The sequence below is a fragment of the Neomonachus schauinslandi genome, chromosome 5, assembly GCF_002201575.2.
Source record: "Neomonachus schauinslandi chromosome 5, ASM220157v2, whole genome shotgun sequence".
Lineage (NCBI taxonomy): Eukaryota > Metazoa > Chordata > Mammalia > Carnivora > Phocidae > Neomonachus > Neomonachus schauinslandi.
The window spans coordinates 100,171,220-100,187,234 of NC_058407.1; the positions used below are offsets into that span (position 1 = coordinate 100,171,220).

The 16,015-nt window shown below is 46.5% G+C and overlaps 1 protein-coding gene across 5 annotated transcripts in view; it reads left to right on the forward strand.

Annotated features, from left to right (window-relative positions):
- Window positions 1-432: 432 nt before the first annotated feature.
- Window positions 433-16,015, forward strand: part of DDX11 (DEAD/H-box helicase 11) — a 33,625-nt gene continuing 18,042 nt past the window's right edge. For 3 of the 5 annotated variants that reach the window (XM_044915481.1, XM_021690814.2, XM_021690817.2), the window contains exons 1-6: window positions 433-538; window positions 4,167-4,352; window positions 4,597-4,744; window positions 10,706-10,954; window positions 11,429-11,515; window positions 11,843-11,997. In XM_044915481.1, coding sequence (XP_044771416.1) covers window positions 4,601-4,744; window positions 10,706-10,954; window positions 11,429-11,515; window positions 11,843-11,997 — 635 coding nt within the window. In that variant the 5' untranslated portion in view covers window positions 433-538; window positions 4,167-4,352; window positions 4,597-4,600. The remainder of the gene's footprint in view (window positions 539-4,166; window positions 4,353-4,596; window positions 4,745-10,705; window positions 10,955-11,428; window positions 11,516-11,842; window positions 11,998-16,015) is intronic. The other 2 variants (XM_021690815.2, XM_021690816.2) reach the window with 2 other exon arrangements.

Sequence of the window (16,015 nt, forward strand, 5' to 3'; positions counted from 1 at the left end):
TCTGCCTGGGATGGGGGTGGGGTCATGGGAACCTCCCATCAACTATAGCCTGGTGGGTCAGAAGCACCGATAACAACCTAGACCTGTAATTGGTGCCTGAAGTGGGGGCAGGAGCAGTCTTGTAGGACTGAGCCCTTAACCTGTAGGATCTAACGCTATCTCCAGATAGTGTCAGAAATGAGTTCAGTTTGATGGTGTTGGAAAAAACACACACTGGACATACTTTTCAGAAAGTTGGTAGGGATCAGATATAGGTCTTAATTCCCAGAGTGAACAAAGGAGAACCCAAGTCTAGAGAGGTGAAGGTGACATGCCCCGCCCCTCCGAGTTCCGGGTTGCGCAGGCGCAGTGGCGCGGGGGCGTGGCAACGCAGCACCCTCCTCCCGGGGGCCGACGTCAACGGAAGTGCGCCGCGGTTTGAAATTACGCGACTTTCTGCTCGAACGCCTCATCCGTCCGGCTTCAGCGAAGCAGTCCCGCCGGCGAAGAGGGTGAGCGCGGTACCGCGTGAGGACGAGGCGAAGCTACAGGAGAGAGGGTAGACGCCGGTGGAAACGCAAACGCGGCGGGCTGTTGTGCAGAGGGGCAGGGCGAGTCGGGAGCGGGAAAAGGTTTTGGAGTCGGAGGGGCGGGGCCAACGTGTGATTGGCGGGCTAGAAACCTATGCGAGGGGAAAGGGCAGACCAATGAGGGTGGGACCTGCAGTGGCTTTGGAGCTGCGCTTCGGAGTGAGAACAGCTACCTTGCGTCAGGGGGCTTCAATTTAGCCCGGCTGTGCTGAGGCGCTTTTCATAAATTACCTTATTTAGTGATCACTACAACGCTATGAGTAAGTGCTGTTACCTGTTTCTCTTTTACAGATGAGGAGACTGAGGCCTAGGGATATTAACATAAGCTGGGATCGCAGACTTGGCCACCGGAGCCCAGTTCCCATACTGTTAAAGGCTCCGCTCTACTGCCCGTCAGGGAATCAAAGTGGAGTAGGGTTCAGTCTAGAGGACTGGGATGAATGAAATTTACCAAATTATTGGAGGAGGTGTCATAAAAGTGGAAATAAATGCTAATAAGTAGCAGGTTCTTCTTACATAGCGTGAGCGCCCCGAGGATGGAGCTGGGAGGGAGATAGAAGGCTCCAGCAAGGTGAGAATGTGGGCGTTGTGGGCCGGGCTGTCTCTCCAGATCTTGGAGCATTGCAGCTGTGTACCAAGCTGTGGCTCTGGATTAGCAGCCGGCGTAGGGAAGCTTTTCTTCTTTTAGGGCTTTGTTGTCTCCCAGGTGTGTGAAGTTGAAGTATTTTAGGAACCTAACAGCACAGTAGTTGCTGGCTGGAAGTTGTCTCAGGCTACCATAACAAAGTACCTTAGACTGGAGGGCTTAACAGAAACTTGTTTACTCACGGTTGCAGAGTCTGGGAAGTCTAAGGTGCTGGTGTATTTGGTTCCTTGTGAGAGCTCTATTCCTGACTTGCAGAGGGCCCCCTTCTTCCTCATCCTCACATGGTGTGGAAAGAGAGTTCCCTCTTTCCCCTTCTTCCAAGGTCACCCGTCTTTAGAAGGATTAGGACCCCACTCTTATGACTTTGTTCACCTTCAGTTTCCTACTAAAAGTTCTATCTTCAAATATAGTCTGTATTGGGGAGTAGACCTTTAACACTTGAATTTTGCTGGGGGGACACAATTCAGTCTGTAGCTATAGTTTATACGCAAGTAAATAATGAGTGATGATTGAGAACTGAAGAAAATGAACTTTGAGAACTAACAGGTACCTGAGATACTTTCATGTATTTTATCTCATTTAATAAGCGTATGGTGTGTGCCTTAGCACTGGTGGGAAATTCTAGGAAGAACTTGTTTGTGGGGTCGTGGTTGTCCACCACACAACCAACCTGAAGAGGTGAGAGAAAGTTACACCAAATATCCTTAATAGCACTTAGTGAATCCATTATTCAAGCATTTATGCAAATGCTTCTTTAACTTGTGATTTAGCTTGTGCTACTTTTGGAATAATGAGATCCATAATTACCACCCACAGGGAAGTGAAATAATAATTACCTTTCTTCTATATTGTTTCATGTTGTCATTCTGAAGTTTAGTAACCAAGTCTTTCTTTTCAGTAGGCTTGCCCTGGTGGGAGGAAGAGGGATGAACTATAAAACCCAGGGGCTTGGAGGTCTGGCAGATGGAGGTTCAAGTCTTGGGTTCAAGCACTTGCTGAGTGACTGGTCAAGTCTCAGCCTTTCTGAGTCTCAGTGTTTTCATCTATAAAATAGAGCTAATAAAAATATCACACAGGGTTTCTGTGAGGTTATATGAAAGCAGTTGGAAACCATTAAAGAACTGGCCCTTGGACTAGATATTTTAGTTGTGGGGCCTCCTCTGCCCACGCTTCTGAAGAACAGAAACCTCTGCCTACAGCCACCATATCAAGCTGGCTATTCATTCATTTCATCAAAATTTATTTGAATGCCTGCTAGGTGCCAAAGTACCTATTCTGGTGCTGGGGGCAGGGAAGAACAAGACAGACAGGGTTCCTCCTCTTATGCCATGTATATTCTGGTATGAAAGGATTATAAATAAAATAAGTTCAGTTAGTGCTAAGAGCTCTGAAGAAATTAAATACAGGGTAATGAGACAAAAGAGTGACTTCAAGCAGGGTGGTGTATGTGTGTTTGGATAGGGAGTGGTATTTGACCCGAATAGGGTGGCCAAATAGAGGGGGAGGCTTCTCTGCGAAGGCTGAGTCCTAAATGTCCATCATTTGCCAGGCAAGCTCACAGGTAGAGGGCGCCAAAGAGGCCCTGTGCCACCCAAAGTTTGGGGTAAGCAGAAGCTATGAGTAGGCGGAGGTCAGTGAGTGGCTCCATCTGGCGTGTGACTGAGCAGCAGAAGGGCAATCTGTGGGTGTTTACTTGGTGGGGAAGTTCTTGGAGCTCTCTTAGGATCTGGATTACTTTGTAGTTCTAGAAATCCCACTCTGTCAGCGGCTTCTGTTGTAGGTTTTTGCAGATTTTGCATAATTTCTCAGTATGTATATTTTCATTAGATCTCCCTTCTGGCTCTGCTGATTATCTCTTGCGAGATGAATCTGACTAAAAGAGCCATGTGGACCTTGGTGTGGATCCCTGGTTTTTCTCTTGTTAACTCTGCCCTTGAAAATTATTTAGTGTCTGGAAGCGTGATTACCCAACAACTGTATCCTTACAGTGTTGTGCAGGTTAACTGGGATAATAGTAAAAAGGCCTGTGGAGTGTTTAACACATACTAGGTGATCAAAATTTGTTAGACACCTTCCTCTTTTCTTCCTGTTTTTGTTTTTGTTTTGTTTGTTTTTTTTTATATGCCTCCCTCTCAATATTGAATGGTCCTAGTTTTTAATAGTCACCCTTCTTGTAGTTTTTCGCCTCTGTCGTCCTGTTAGGTGCTCCTAAACTATAACTGGAAGAACATCATAGCAACTACCTTTCCCTTCATAAATGTATTGACACTGTCACTAGTCTTACTGAGGCCAGTCGTGTAGTAGGATTGTAAGTGGATTTCAGACTGATTAGTACTTGTACTTATAAGAGATGGGCCTGCCAAATAGTTTGGAGCAGTGACTTCCAAAGAGAGTGTGGGAACCAGGATGGAAGGGTCAGTCCTCCACATGGTAATGAAAGGAAGAAAGGGTTGGGGCGGCTAGCAGGCTCAGTCCGTTGAGCATGTGACTCTTGATCTCAGGGTCATGAGTTCAAGCCCCACATTGAATGGAGCCTACTTAAAGATTAAAAAAAAATCTAAAGGAAGAAAGGGTATGGAGAAGCTATCTTAGAGAAATTTGGTTCAGAAGAGGGAAAAAAAGATAAAACACGGAGCTGAGAAGTTCTTCTTAGACCTTGGCCTGGCAAGGAAAGAGAAATGCTATGGTCTCAGTGTTGGGGAGCTCTGGAATTCCAGCCAGGGCTTAGTCCCTGTCAGGAGAGTTCTCCCAGTGTGCAACCAGACAAAAAGCTCTTATTTCTTGATGCTGGGAAGGCTTTAGGAGGAGGCTCTGGTTTATCCTGGAAATGGAGGCTAGGACGAACAAAGAAGCAAACTAAAGATCCCTATGAAATATGGATGTATGTGTACACCTGTGCCACGTAAAGAACTGTACTGGTGATTCTCTGCCTGTGTGTCATGATTTTACAGATATTGGCAGCAGGATTAAGTGAGGCGGCTTTGCCAGGCAAAGGCTGCGCTGTGGACATGGGCAGAACTGTGTTGCACAGCTAGTCGGGAGCAACACCCCTGACCTCAGGGGCACACCTCGAGAGGAAGTCTTTACGCCTTCCCTGGAGGCATTAGAAGGGTGTCCAAGAAGCAGAGGAATCCCAGGTAAAATGGCAGGGCGGTTTCTGTTTCGGGGCTCTGCTGGGCTGCGTTCTGCATAGCCATTTCTGGTAAGTGTCATTAGATGGGTTGCATGAGCTGGGTATGGCTTCATGAGGGCATGCACCTTGGGGAGAACATGGTCTCTGCTTGCAAAAAAGTGTACAACCTGACGAGAAATTCCATAACTAGTATTGAGACTGGTCTTAGGAACTGTTCTAGATTTCAAGCCTATTTTTTTTCCCCCTAGGACCATGGCTAATAAAACCCAGGAGGTTGGTGGTATCCATTTCCCTTTTCCCTTCACACCCTATTCCATCCAGAAAGACTTCATGGCAGAGCTGTATCGGGTGTTGGAGGCTGGCAAGATTGGAATATTTGAGAGTCCGACTGGCACTGTAAGTATGACTCGTCAGGGGCCAAGAGGGTCCTGAGAGACCCTGATTACGGCACTGCAGAAGCCACCTAGCATGCTTGTTAACCTAGGCAGAAATTTTCATGGTTTGAAGTTGGGCGAAGTTGTTCCCTTGGTTTATCTTTCTGAGTAACAGTCACTTCCTCTGTTAAATGTTAAATGCAGCCCCAGGGTCTGGGAACAGTTACGCTGAAGGCAAGGGAGAATTTGAATGCCTGTAGAAACCAAGACCTATGGCACCGAAGCTTTCCACATTGTTCTGGGCACACAGCTGCTTTGATGTTGAGAAACAAATTACCTTGGCATTTTCACAGATTATAAACATACTGGTTTTGTTGTCAGGAACAAAGTTACTGAGTGCTGAAGAGATCCAACCAAAGGCCCCTGAGTTTTTCCTTCCAGGAGTGGAATGATGGAGGGATTTATTAGAGGGTGGCCAGGAGGAGGATTAGGGCTGTAGTGAGCAGTCCCCGCCTCTCCTTTAGAAAGTACTATGTGGTAGTGAGCTGCGTGTGTTGATTCGAAGGTCCCCCAGCCAGGCCACGACCTCCTGGAGGTCCTCATCTGTCCCTGTCATCCCGCGGAGCTTGGTGAGTTCTGCCCACAGGAGGCTTCTAACCTGGTGCAGCAGGCCTTCTTCCCCTACCAGTCCTCGCAGACTGGTTTTTAGTCTCAGCAGTGACTTCCTGATTAGTAGATTTGGGTGTTTCGAGTCCTTATTTGATCTCTCTGCAGCAGTTAGTATCATTGAACATATTCTTCTCCTTTGTTTAAAGTCATAAAAAATTTAATCAAAAATAATGCGTGTTATTTAAAAAGTTAAAAAGTTTATCAAACTTGGTTCTTTGGGCAGGTATTTTTAATTCTTTTAACTGGTTCCTAAGAAATATGCTTGTATATTCTGAAATCCTGTATATTCTGAAAAGCATATCTGAAATTGTAAGCTTGGTGCTGTTTCTTGATTTATTCATTATAGTGATTGTGCCTTCCTCTTGTGATAGCTAAGATGTAGCTCTCTTACCGTCTCCTTTCCTTCCCTTGCCCCATCCTCCCAGTGTAGTTAGGAAAATTTTAGCCTTTGCTAAATCAGTATGCTCTGATTATGGGTTTTCTTCTTGAATAATTTTTGTTTTCCCAGAGTTGATAATTGCCTTTTAAAGTTTGTCTAGTTTTTACTATACCTACACCACTTTCTCACACCATCCAGGGGCCTCTCCGTATGATATTCCATCCATAAAATTACAGCTTAGTCTGGCTGCTCAGGCTGCCATAACAAAATACCACAGACTGGGTGGCTCAGAGGACAGAAATTTATTTCTCAGTTTGGGAGGCTGGAAGTGCAAGGTTTGGGCAGCCTCTGGCTTCTGGCAGGGACTCTTCCTGGCTTGTAGGGGGCCCCCTTCTCACTGTGTCCTCACATGGTGGAGAGAGATTTGGTGTCTTTCCCACTTTTATCAGGACACCAGTTTTATCAGATCAGGGCTCTACCTTTAGGACCTCATTTAACCATAATCCCTTCCTTGAAGGCCCTTTCTCCAATAGTCACATGAGGGTTAGGGCTTCAACATATGAATTTGTGAGAGGACATAATTCAGTCTGTAGTAATTACTAACTCCATTGTACTCTGGAGACTTCCTTCTTGAAGTTCTAAGTTTAGTCTTAAGATCTACTTCACAACTGTAATGCTAGGGATTTCCCTTCTCTCCTTTAAAAAAATCAACTTTATGGAGTGTAATTGACATATAATAAAATATACCCCTTTTAAATCCACAAGTCAATGAGTGTTGACAGATGTAAACCCCCATATAACCACTACTGCAGTGAAGATGCAAAACAGTTCCACCAGCCCAGAAAGTTTGTTGTACCCTTGGCTGCTGTTCCCCCCTCAAACCCCACCCTACCCCAGCCAGTCAGGGTTCAGTTTCCATCTCTGTATATGCATTCTGTCTTTCTAAAATTTCATGAAAATGGAAACATATAAAAGTACTGTTTTGTGACTAACTTCTTTTGCTCAGGCAGCATAATATTTTGGGGATTCATCCACGTTGTCGTGTATATTCTTTGTTGGATTCTCTGTTTCCTGGATTCCGTATCTTTTTGGTTCACTTCTTTGTTTTGGTAAAGAATGTTCCTGAAGGTGTATGGGAGGTAAGATTTTGAGACTTTGCTGGTCTGAGAATGTATTGATGTGCCTTTTCACTTGACTGATAGTGATAGTTGGGTTGGGTATATAATTCTAGCTGCAGAATGCTTTTCCCTAATAGTTGCTTCCTCTACCGTCTGGTTTCCATTGTTGCTACTGGGACATCAAGTGCAACCTGCACCTCAGTCCTTGGTGACCTGATCCACCCCACCTTCCAAAGTTTCAGGATATCCTCTATCCTTTGTATTCTGAAATCCCATGTTGATGGGTTGGATGAATGTGTTTAGTTTTTTGTGTTGGCCTCTTGATGGGCACTTTGCATCTGGAGGCTTCTATCTTTCCATTCTGAGATGTTTTTGCACATTTGATAATCTTCCTGGTACTCCCATTCTTTGAGTTTGGACCTCCTGGTCTTTTTCTTCTTCTTTTTTTTTTTAAGATATTTTATTTATTTATTTGAGAGAGACAGAGATAGAGCATGAGCAGGAAGGAGGGGGAAAAGCACAGTTCCTGCTGAACAGGGATCCCGATTCAGCAGTTGATCCCCAGGACCCCGGGATCATGACCTGAGCCAAAGGCAGACGCCCAACCGACTGAGCCACCCAGGTGCCCCAATTATGTTTTCTTCTAGTTGCTTGTCTCTTTGGGCATATTGGTTTGTTTTTGTTTTGTTTTGCTTTGAATCTGCTTCTTCAGGATTCCTTTGACTTTGTTGTCCAGTCTTTCTATTCAGTGTATTTCTGTTATCTTATCTTTAATATTTAAGAACTTGTTCTTATTCTCTGCTTCTTAAAAATAGCATCCTGTTCTTGTTTCATGGAAATAATATCTTTCTGAGGATATCAATTAAAGTAGCATTTTTGAATTTTTTCTACCCTGCATCGTCTCATTGTCCATCCTTCTCCCTCCCCCAGTTTGGGTTCTGTGTTTTGTTGAGAGGCTTTCCTCAGATGTCTGGTGATCCTTGGCTATCTTCTGTTGGTGTTCAAGAAAAAGCCACCACAGGGCTGACTGACAAGCTGTGGGGCAGGCTGGCTGTGGACTGATGGGCTAGCCTCTCTGTTGGGGCCTCTAGTGATCAGTCACTGTGTGATTTCTCTTGAGCCATCCAGTTTTTCCAGAGAAGGTTCCTTTAAACTCTTGCCTTCTGGTCCCAGCCTGATGGCCATTATTGTTGAGGGTGTCCTGGGAAAGCTGCTTCAGGTGCGTGGGCTTTTGCTTAGTGTCCTGCTTTGAGTCTGGCCCTCTTCCCCACCCTTTACTTGACCCACCATCTCAGAACCCTCTTGGCTCAGCTCCTCCAGAGGGTACACATCCTGTCTTCTGCAGGGAGGGGACATCCTTGGCAATTTTGGGGCTTCTGAGCAGGAATCGGGGGGATCTCTGCAGGCACTTAGGCTTAGCATCCTGTACTCCTCTCAGTTCCAGTTCTCTGTTTTCCATTTCTCCTAAAACCTGTTACTTTCCCTTCTTCCACTTTCTTCGTTTCTGTGGGTATTAAGCCTCTTTTATTCCTTTGGTGTAATTTTAGCGTGTTTCAGAAAAGGACACAGAAGAGCATGTGTTCATTCTGCCCTGCTTAACCTGAAGGCTTAGGTCCCCATCTCAGCCCTCTGCCTGTTCCATGCATCCTGTTCCTCTGCTCAGCCCTTTCTTGTCGATGTTCTTGGTTCCAGGGCCTCCTGTCTTTGTGACTTCAGTTACCGTCCCATTCTGACATTGTCTAAATCCTGCCTCTAGTAAGTTCTTCGTCCTGTCATTGGTGCCCCACTGCACACAGGGGTGCCATACCGTTACACGTGGTGCCTCACCTGCTAGACCTTTACCTCAGTGGCCAAGCTCCCCACTTAGTTCCTGATGATACTTGCTTCTCTTGTCCCTCCCCATTTTAGCCTTTCATGAGTCCGCCACATTGTGCTGACCTCTCCACCTGGAGCCCATGCTTCCCAGGGAAATGTGACGCCCCGTGGTTCGTGTGTAAAGTTTGTGCCTCTGGGCATTTTCTAGAGAATTCTGCTTCCCAACATCAAGTCCAGTGCTTGTTACAGTGTGGGTGTTTGTATAACTGTGATATCTTGGATGGTACCCCACGAAATAACATTGTTCAAAACTAGCTATGTGGGTACTTTATTAACTGAGGCAAGCATTGGGTCATACATCCTTTTAACATTTTCCAGTTTAAATTTTTGTTGTCTTACTAGAGGATATAGAATCGCAGGCCTCAGTTCTCCTTTTTCTCTGTGATAGTGTGTTCACAATTGTGGGAAGATAACTTTGACCTTCCCTTGGGAACTTCCTCAGCTCCCTTTCCAGTGGAGGGTGCTGGCTCTGATCGGGTGTCTGACCCTGGGCCACTGTTTTAGGGGGATGGCTCCCCAGCCCCTAGCTTGGTGATGACTAAAGCCGGTGGCTCCCCATTTTACTGGTGTACAGGATGGCTGCTGTCCAGCTGCTGCTGGGGAGTGCTGTTCGGAAGTCTTTGCCATTGTGTATTTATTTATCAAAAGCTGAGACAAATGGTCTGTATGGGGCTTTTCCAAAGATATGTCATCTGTTCATTCTTCAGAAATGCCATTCTGTCATAGGGCCTTTTAAGAATTTCATGAAATAGGTTTTTATTGCAGGATGTAATAATCTTACTATTATTACTTAATAATAGCAAAAAAAATTAGCTCCTGTTGCTCGCTTATGTACCAGGTATTGTTCTAATCCTGGAGTAGGTATTAGCTTTTACTTAATGCTTGCAGCAGCTCTGAAGAAGGTACTACCTCTCTCTCTCTCTCTCTCTCTCTCTCTCTCTCTCTCTCTCTCTGTCTCACACACACACACGCCTCATTTTTTTTCTTGCCCCAGAAGGACTGTGTTAGTGCTCCCACTGCTGTAACAGAGTTCCACAGGCTGGGGGCTTAAACCACAGAAGCTTACTCTTCACAGCTCTGGAGGCCAGAAGTGCAGACTCGGGTTCTGAGGCAGGAAGGGTTCTCTTGGAGGGCCGTGAGAGGAGACTCTGTTCTGGCCCTCTCCTCAGCATGTAGGTGGCCATCCTCCCCTGTGTCTTATTGCATCACCTTCCCTCTGGGCATGCCTCAGTCGCCCAATTTCCCCTTTGGGTAAGGACACCAGTCTTAGTGGATCAGGGCCCCCCTCTTTCTTAACTACATGCATCTGCAGTGACCGTATTTCCAAATAAGTTCACATTCTGAGACACTCAGGGTTAGGACTTAACATACGAATTGGGGGGGGGGGACACAATTCAACCCACAGCAAGGACCCACTGGGAAAATTCTAGTCTTTGAATTAAGAATTATGTTCTCCAGAGCAATTAGTTTGCTTTAAAAAGTTTTTGAAGACTGGGACTCATGGGACTGATCATGTTCTGTCTGCACATGGGCTGTATTAAAGCATAGAGCCAAATGTGGCTCCCCCTTAGCGTGTATATAGGGTTTCAAGCCATGTGTTTTTTGGCCTTAATTCTTTTTTGGGGCTTTTTATCTAATTCCTCAGCTTCTAATTATGTTAACTTGCAGTACTTATATGTAACCTGATAAGCCAAATTAAATTATCTTAGGAATAGTGAGCTATATAATTAAACCAAGAACTTTATTTTTCTTTCTTCCTTTTTTCCTATTTTTCCTGGCTATCTTTTTGCTAATTCCCTTCCTGCCCTTTCCCAGGTTGGTCTTAGAGTGCCTTCTGATATTTAAAGTTAGACCTTCCTTGAAGGCTTTATTAAAATGGGAAACATCATTTGGAAAGCTTTGGTTTTTGTTCTCGTTTTTGAAGACCTTTTTCTTCCTGTAGGGAAAATCTTTAAGTCTTATTTGTGGGGCCCTTTCCTGGCTCCGTGACTTTGAGCAGAAGAAACATCAAGAAGAGGCACGTCTCCTTGAAACTGGAACTGTCTCCTTAAGTGACGGGCAGGAGCAGCCCCTGTCTCTCTCATCCTCCTGCACAGAGACCCCAGACACCCTGAGGCCTGTGGGAGAGCCTGACTGGGTGACTCAGTTTGTGCAGAAGAAGGAAGAAAGGGACCTGGTGGACCGACTGAAGGTGAGCGGTGGGGTGACAGAAGGTGGGAGCCATCCAGGAAACAGGGCTGGGCTGGTAATTTGGGGTTGATTCTGGGAGTTAGCACGTCCTTTGCCTTTGCGGTGCCTTCTTGAGCCTGTGGTACTGCGCCCATGCTGTCTTTTTAAAGCTGATGTCAACAGGCCTTCTCTAGACGGGGTGGACGGGGGTGGATGGTTCCATTCGTTACCTGCCTGGGAAAGGAGCCTCACCGTTGCCATTGGCAACGCGGTTCAGTGGCTGCAAACTCCATTAAGGGAATGAATTGGATTGAGAGTGTGTGGCTGTGGGAGGGAGTGTGCAGACCCCCCACACTGAGGCTCAGGGATGCTGCAGTCCCCGGAAGAACCGCCCCGCCCCGTGTATGGAGGCCCTGGGCTGAGCCCCAGACTCTTCAAGAAGGGCATGCTTGGGGACTTCGGCATGAGTTTCCTTTCTGGCTTGTCCACCCTCTAGGAGGAGCAGGTCAGGAGGAAGAAGCGAGAGGAACGCCTGCAGCAGATCCGGCACAATGCACAGCTCAAGTATGCAGCCAAGCGCATGGTGAGCGTCCTCTGCTGGGGTGGCAGGGATGGTGCGCCGGCGCCATCATGCTGCGCGGGGCCTTACGGTGGCGCCCCTGTGGCGGAGTGGCCAGGACCTCAGTCTGCTGGCCCTGCCCCCCGCTGGCTAACTTCTCATCGCCCAGTAGCTGCAGCTTGAGCTGAGGTACTGATACCGGGGTACAGACACCGGTAGGAGAGCGAGGCCCATGGTAATGGCGTGCGCCTTGTCCTCTGTGGTAGCCACTCGGAGGCAAACTCGGTCGGGGGGCAGGGGCGCCAGGACTGAGATTTCTTTCTCTTTCCCACTTGCGGTGCTCCTACACAGAGACAAGAGGAAGAAGAAATGGAGCGTGTCCTCCACCTCAGCAGGGAGGTGCTAGCGGCAGGAGCAGGGGCCGAGCCGCGGGAGCAGCTGGCTGGGGAGGAGGACCTGGTTCTTGCCGAGTATGAGAGCGACGAGGAGAAGGGAGCAGCTAGTGGGTAAGATGGCGCTTCTCCTTCACCTGCCGCCCCTGCCTTCGTCGACACGGGGGCTCCCACGGGAGCAGCTCCTGTGCCCAGAGGCAGGCTGCTTTGTCCCTCACAAGGCATCCGAAGGGATGGAATGCCAGCCACCTGCCCCTGCTCTCAGCCAGGCTCCTCCTGAGCGTGTGTCACTGGTGGTGACGGTGGTGGCCAGCCCTGCCCTGTGCTGGCACTGGCTTCGTGTGCATGAACTCTGGTAGCCTCGCAAGGTTTGTGTCTCCCCGTCACAGCCGGCAAGGGGCTGCGCCTTAGCCGAGGCCACAGGGCTAGGAGGCGGAGGGGCAGGGACTGCACCCAGCCGGGCCGGCTCTAGTCGCATGCTCTTCGCCCCCGGACTACACCGTGGGAGCTTTAGGACCTAAACCATCAACGTATCCTTAGCCTGAGTTGCTCTTTCCACTCTCTGGTTTCTGTCTGGGTTTCTGATTTGTGAGCAGTAAGCTGCTGGGTGGAGTAGAAGACCCTGAAGATGACAGCGAGGCTTTTCAGAGGTCATGCTTCCCCTCGTGGGAGCCTCCTTTTTCATGCACGCTTTAGTTGCACAGATGACCTTTGAGGGTCTGCTCTAGGTGTGGCATGGTTCCAGATGCCAAGTACGCTGGATATGCCCCCTGCCCATGGAGAGCTTGCATGTGGTTGGGGGCGGGGGGTGGTGGGACAAACACACAGATGGTAAGTGCGTGAAATGAGCGCATTTGCCCAGGAGGAAAATAAAGCTGGGTGCAGCGGGTAGAGTGTGGGGTTGTATCTCTAGGTGAAGCCAGGAGAGGCCTCTGAGGAGGTGGTGAAGGGTGAGAAAGAGCCATGGGAAGACCTGGGAGGAGAGGTCTAGTCAGAGGCCTGCTGGTGCCCTGGTCTGGAAAGGGGAGCAGGTTTGGTGGGTTTGGGGGACACAGAGAAGGCCCAGGGGCTAAGAGCGAACAAGGAAGAGAGGCACAGAAGAGGCAGCTGTCAGTTTGTGTGGGCCTCAGAGTTCCACTGAGGGGTCTGGGTATCTCTCTCCATGTCGCGGGGCTGTGGGCTGTTGCCGGCAAGGGAGTGACCTGATTTGGGCATTAGGAAGGGCATTAAGGTCATTTTGACATCAGTGGCTCTCCCCAAGGCATGAGTGCCTCTAGAGGTCATTCCTCTTGGGCTCCCAGCTTGGAAGGGGTGTTTCCTGCTCCTCTAAAGGTGACTCCAGGTCCCATGTGTCCCATGTTGTCATTGACACTGTGGTGACCATGTGTGTAGAGAGTAACTCCAGGGTCTCAAACCTTCCGTTGACTGGTGATGGAGAAAACCTTCACAGAATGTCTGCCGTGCACCTTCTAACCTTGCCGCAGACGCTCAGTGTCCCGGCTGCCCTGACTTCTTTCTTTTCCCCTCAGCTTTATTCTAGATATAATAGGGATATAACATTGTGTGAGTTTAAGATGCATGCCGTGATGGTCTGATATGCGAATGTATTGCAAAATGATCACTATGATGAGGTTACTTAACAGAACCATCACCTCACGTATGTAACATTTCTTTGAAAATGTGCTCTCTTGGCACCTCTCAAATACACAATATAGTGTTAACGATAGTCACTTATTTATTTTCAAAAGATCTATACCATTTGACTACCTTCACTCCACTCCTCAGCCCCTAGCAATCCACTCTCTGTTTCTAGGAGTTTGGTTTTTTTAGATTCCGCACAAGATGACACAAAATTTGTCCTTTGACTTACATCACTTACCATAATGCCCTCAAGGTTCATCTGTATTGTCACAAATGGCAGAATTGCCTTCCTTTTTATGGCTATTTTACGCTGTGTGTGTGTGTGTGTGACTCGTTCTTTATCCATTCATCTATCTGTGGATACTTTGGTTGTTTTCATTAGTTGCTGCCGTGAACAGGAAGGTGCAGGGATCTCCTTGAGATATGGATTGCGTTTCCTTTGGGTATATACCCAGATGTGGGCTTGCTGGATCATATGCTACTTAATACTTTTAATTTTTGAGGAACATCCATGCTTTCTTCCAGAGTGGCTGCACCAATTTACGTTCCTGCCCACAGGGCACAGGGTTCCCTTTTCTCCACAGTCTTGCCAACACTTACATATATATATATTTTTTAAGATTTATTTATTTGAGAAAGTGCGCAAGCGTGTGTTTGTGCGCCTGTGTGCATGGGGCGGGTGGCGGAGGGAGAAGCAGGCTCCCCACTGAGCAGGGAGCCCGACATGGGGCTCCATCTCAGGAAACTGAGATCACGACCTGAGCGGAAGGACCTGAGTGGAAGGTAGCCACTTAACCAACTGAGCCACCTAGGCGCCCCTTGCCAACACTTATCTTTTTGATTGTAGCCATTCTAACAGGTGTGAGGTGATGGCTCATTGCGGTTTTGATTTGCATTTCCTTGGGGGATCATTGATGTTGAGCATCTTTTCATGTACCTGTTGACCATTTGTATGACTTTGAAAAAATGTCTATTCAGTTCCTCTGCCCATTTTTAATCGGATTATTTGCTTTTTTGCTGTTGAATTGTAGGAGTTTCTTGCATATTTTGGTTGTAAGCCCCTTATCATCAGATAGGTGGTTTGCAAATATTTTCTCCCAGTTTTTGGTTCCTGTTCCATTTTGTTGATTGTTTCTTTTGCTGTGCAAAAGCTCTTTAGTTTGTCATAGTCCCACTTGCTTATTTTTGTTTTGCTTGTACTTTTGATGTCATATTGAAAAAATCACTGTGAAGACCAATGTCATAAAGCTTTTTCCCTATGTTTTCTTCTAGGAGTTTTATGATTTTAGGTCTTACATTTAAGTCTTTAATCCATTTTGAGTTAGTTTTTGTGAGTGGTGTAGGATGGGGATTGAGTTTCATTCTTTTTCATGTGACTGTTCAGTTTCTCCAGCACCATATTGGAGAGACTGTCTTTTCCTCATTGAGTATTCTTGGCTCCCTTGTCAAATACTACTTTATACGCATGGGCTTATTTCTGGGTTCTGTTCTGTTCCATCGGTCTTATATGTCTGTTTTAATGCTAGTACCATCCTGCTTTGATTACTCTACTGCTTTTATGCCAGTACTGTACTCTTTTGATTGTCATACTGTTTAAAATCAGAATGTTGATGCCTCCAGCTTTGTTGTTCTTTCTCAAGATTGCTTTGGCTGTTTGGGGTCTTTTGTGGTTCCATATGATTTGGGGGATTTTTTTTTTTCTGTACCTGTTAAAAATATTTTTGGACTCTTGATACAGGATTGCACTGAATCTGTAAATGGATTTCAGTAGAATGGACATTTTAGGAACATGAATTCTTCTGACCTGCAAACATGGGACATTCTGTCGTTTGTGTCTTCTCAGGTTCTTTCATCAGTCTTGTAGTTCTGAATGTGTAAGTCTGTACCTCCTAAGTATTTTACTGTTTTTGATGCCATTGTAAATTAGACTGTTTCCTTTATGTCTTTCTCAGATAGTTCATTGTTAGTATGCAGAAATGAAATTGACTTTTGTGTGTTGATTTTGTATCCTGCAACTTCACTGAATTTGTTAGTCCTAACAGTTTTTTGGTGCTGTCTTCAGGCTTTTCCTATGTATAATCATATCACTTGATAACAGGTAGTTATCCTTTCCTGTTTGGATGCTTTTTCTTCCTTTTTCTTGCCTGATTGGTCTGGCTAGGACTTCCACTGTGTTGCAGAGAAGAGGTAAAAGTGAGCACCTTTTTCTTAGTCCTAGTGGAAAAGCTTTCACTGCTGAGTATGACGTTAGCTGTGGGCTTGTCACAGATGGCCTTTGTTCTGTTGAGGTACGTTCTTTCTGTACTTCATACATCAAGAGTTTTTATCATGAACAGGTGTTGGATTTTGTCATTTGTTTCTGTGTTACTGAGGTGATCATATGACTTTTATCTATCCTGTGATTGATGTATCACATTTACTGATTTGCATATGTTGAGCCATCCTTGTATTTCAGGCAGGAATCCCACTTGATCATGGGGCATGATCCTTT